Source organism: Elaeis guineensis, chromosome 12, assembly GCF_000442705.2.
Source record: "Elaeis guineensis isolate ETL-2024a chromosome 12, EG11, whole genome shotgun sequence".
In the NCBI taxonomy this organism is placed as follows: domain Eukaryota; kingdom Viridiplantae; phylum Streptophyta; class Magnoliopsida; order Arecales; family Arecaceae; genus Elaeis; species Elaeis guineensis.
This window is the reverse complement of record NC_026004.2, coordinates 2,998,468-3,001,221: the sequence shown is the minus strand read 5'-3', so window position 1 is coordinate 3,001,221 and position 2,754 is coordinate 2,998,468. Positions and strand designations below refer to the sequence as shown.

General features: G+C 52.2%; 1 protein-coding gene across 1 annotated transcript; it reads left to right on the top strand.

Annotated features, from left to right (window-relative positions):
• Window positions 1-430: 430 nt before the first annotated feature.
• LOC105055804 (F-box/kelch-repeat protein At3g24760) lies at window positions 431-1,917 on the top strand. Its single transcript, XM_010937799.4, has one exon. The coding sequence runs from the start codon at window positions 522-524 to the stop codon at window positions 1,719-1,721; it is 1,200 nt and encodes a 399-aa protein (XP_010936101.1). The 5' UTR covers window positions 431-521; the 3' UTR covers window positions 1,722-1,917.
• The last annotated feature ends 837 nt before the right edge of the window (window positions 1,918-2,754 follow it).

Here is a 2,754-nt window from a genome sequence, read left to right as displayed (position 1 = left end):
GAATCAACGCTACAAAGCCGATGGTCCTTTACCGGAGGTGAACGGGATCTCCATTCCAGAAGCCAAAAAAGTCGTAAAGAACGGAGGGTTGGCAAATGCCCTACGTCTCCCGTGAGTCAGACATATTCTACTTTCCCCAACACCCCCTTTAAAAATGAAATGCTTTTAATAATTTAAAACTAATTAATTCTCATTTGGAATTTTCTATTCTTTCTTTTTTCATATTTTGAAAAGGAAAAAAAAAAATGTCCAACTGTCCGACGCTGTCGCCTTAAATGAGCTCAAGTCCTTTCGGTGCCCACACTAGCCGCAAGTATGATTGACCTCCTCGCACGAATAGTGGTACACACGTGTCGATCTGAAAATACAATTTAAACTTGCAGGAGACTTTTCTTTGCTTCCAAGAGAGACACGTCACCCCATCGTTATATCCGTCTAAGTCCTCCCATCTTCTCGTCCTCCCCCTCCCCACCAGTCATCCTCATCTCCCTCACCAAACGGCCCAAACCCTTATCCTAACGATGACGACGGAGAATAGAACGGCAGGATGGGCGAGCTTGAGCTGGGACTTGACGGAGCTGATACTTTCCTACCTTCCCCTCCGCTCGATCGTCCGGGCCGGCGCCGTCTGCCGTCAGTGGCGGGAGGTGGTAACCGACCCCGCCTTCGCCGCCCGCGCCGCCGCCACATGCCGGCGAAGGCCTTGGTTCTTCCTCTACGGCCAGAACAACGTCGTCCTCCGCAAGAACCAGGCCTTCGGCTTCGACCCGGATGCTGGAGAATGGGTCGCCCTGCCACCCTCCCCGCACCCCTCCGCCGTCGCCCACGTCGACTGCTTCTCCGGCGCCGGCGGCTTCTTCTTCGCCACCACCTCCTCCACCCGCTTCTGCTATGCGGCCCTCCTCCGCGGCCCCTGGCGCGAGACGTCCCCGCTCCACTTCTCCCGCTGCAACCCCCTCGTCGGCGTCTTCGCAGCCGGCGGCCGGCCGCGGGTCATCGTCGCCGGCGGTGCGCGTTTCGTGGGGGGGCTCGTCGATATCGAGGACCGACTCGCGGTGGAGATTTACGACACGGCGTCGGATTCTTGGGAGCTGTGTCCCCCGCTGCCGCCGGACTTCCGGTCCGGGAACTCGTCCCAGTGGCTCTCGGGCGCGCTCCTCGGCGGGCGGCTCTTCTTCGTGTTCGGGATCTACTCCTGCTCCGTGGCGGCGTTCGATGTCGGGCGGCGGACATGGACTGGAGTCCAGACCCTCCGGCCGCCGGGGGTTCTCTTCTCGTTCCTGCTCGCCTGCGGCGACCGCCTTGTCCTCGCCGGCCTCTGCAATAGCCCCGACGGGCCGACGTGCTTCACGCTGTGGGCAGTGGACCCCGGGACGATGGACTTCGCGGAGATCGCCGTGATGCCGCACGACCTCCTCGCCTCCCTCTTCGACACCGATGACGACGACACCAAGTTCGCGAGCCTCAAATGCGTCGGTCTGGACGGCCTCGTCTACGTCTTCAACGAGGACCACCACAAGGCCTACCCGGCCTGCGTCTGTGAGATCACCACCACCGCCACCACCTCCTCCTCCTCGGCCACCTTGACGGAGAATCTGACGTGCAGGTGGAGAAAGGTACCGCCTTTGCCGGGGACGGTGAACCGGTTCCACAAGGTGATAGCTTTCTGCTCCCCGGTTCTACTGCGTTCTGTGCTGGCCGCCGATGGAGAAGTTCACTAGCTTCTTCTCATCACTCAATCACAGGGTGGTGTTCTTCTCCCTTTTTTTTTTTTTTTTTTGGCCTGTCTTTTACTTATTTACTGTTTACCGCTGTTTTTTTAACCATGTAGGTGCGTGTGATAAGTGGATAATATGTGCTGTATTATTTGAGAGAAGAGAAGTTGTAATTCGTTTTGACTTGTTTGCATCATGGTTATATCTGTTGCAATTTACAAATGAATAATGTTGGTAATTCCCTTGGGGGATGGTTACAACCCCCCCCCCCCCCTCCTCTCTCTCTCTGTGGGAGCGAAGGTCGGCAATCTAACTTGTTAGGAAGGATTTAGTATTAATCATGTTGTCTCGTTCCGTAGCTAAAATTATCAGAATCCATTCAAGTTTTGCAGAAAATAAAAAATGGAGCAAGGAAGAAGACTTCTGAGCTCATGTGGGATTATTAAAATATTGGGGCATCATGGCAATTGGTGGCTGTTTATTTCTTATTTTACTAGTTTGTCCTGCAATGGTGGTGGGGCCTTCTTTTGGTTAATGAGTCCACAGAGTTATTGTTGTTCCTTGGATCCTATTCTTGCGCAATGTGTTGGGAGTGGGTGGATCCAGACGTGGAGATACTCTGGCCTACCTGCAGATCTGTGCCGCCCAACCACCTAGTTGGTATCGTGCCGATGCCTGTAGTTTGTTGGTATTAGTCCAGCTGTGATGATGCTATATTTGTAAGAAGATAAAGCTTGTTTTCAACAACATTTTTTTTATAATTAAGAATGAATAGTAGTACTGTTATGCGACTATTAAAACTATTTCAGTATTTGCTGGGATGAAAAGAAAAAAAAGGGAGAAATCCTGATGGGACCCTTATTCTTGGCTTCTAGAAAATTAAAGCTGACGACTTGAGTAAAAAAAAAATAGAGAATATAAGTCAATAAGGCCAACGACTTGAGCTAAAAAAAGAGAATATAAGTCAATGCGAGGGGTTGGCAAGGGATAGGGAGTGCCTTCCCGATCCAAAGTGACAAGCATATCTGCTATTTGACAA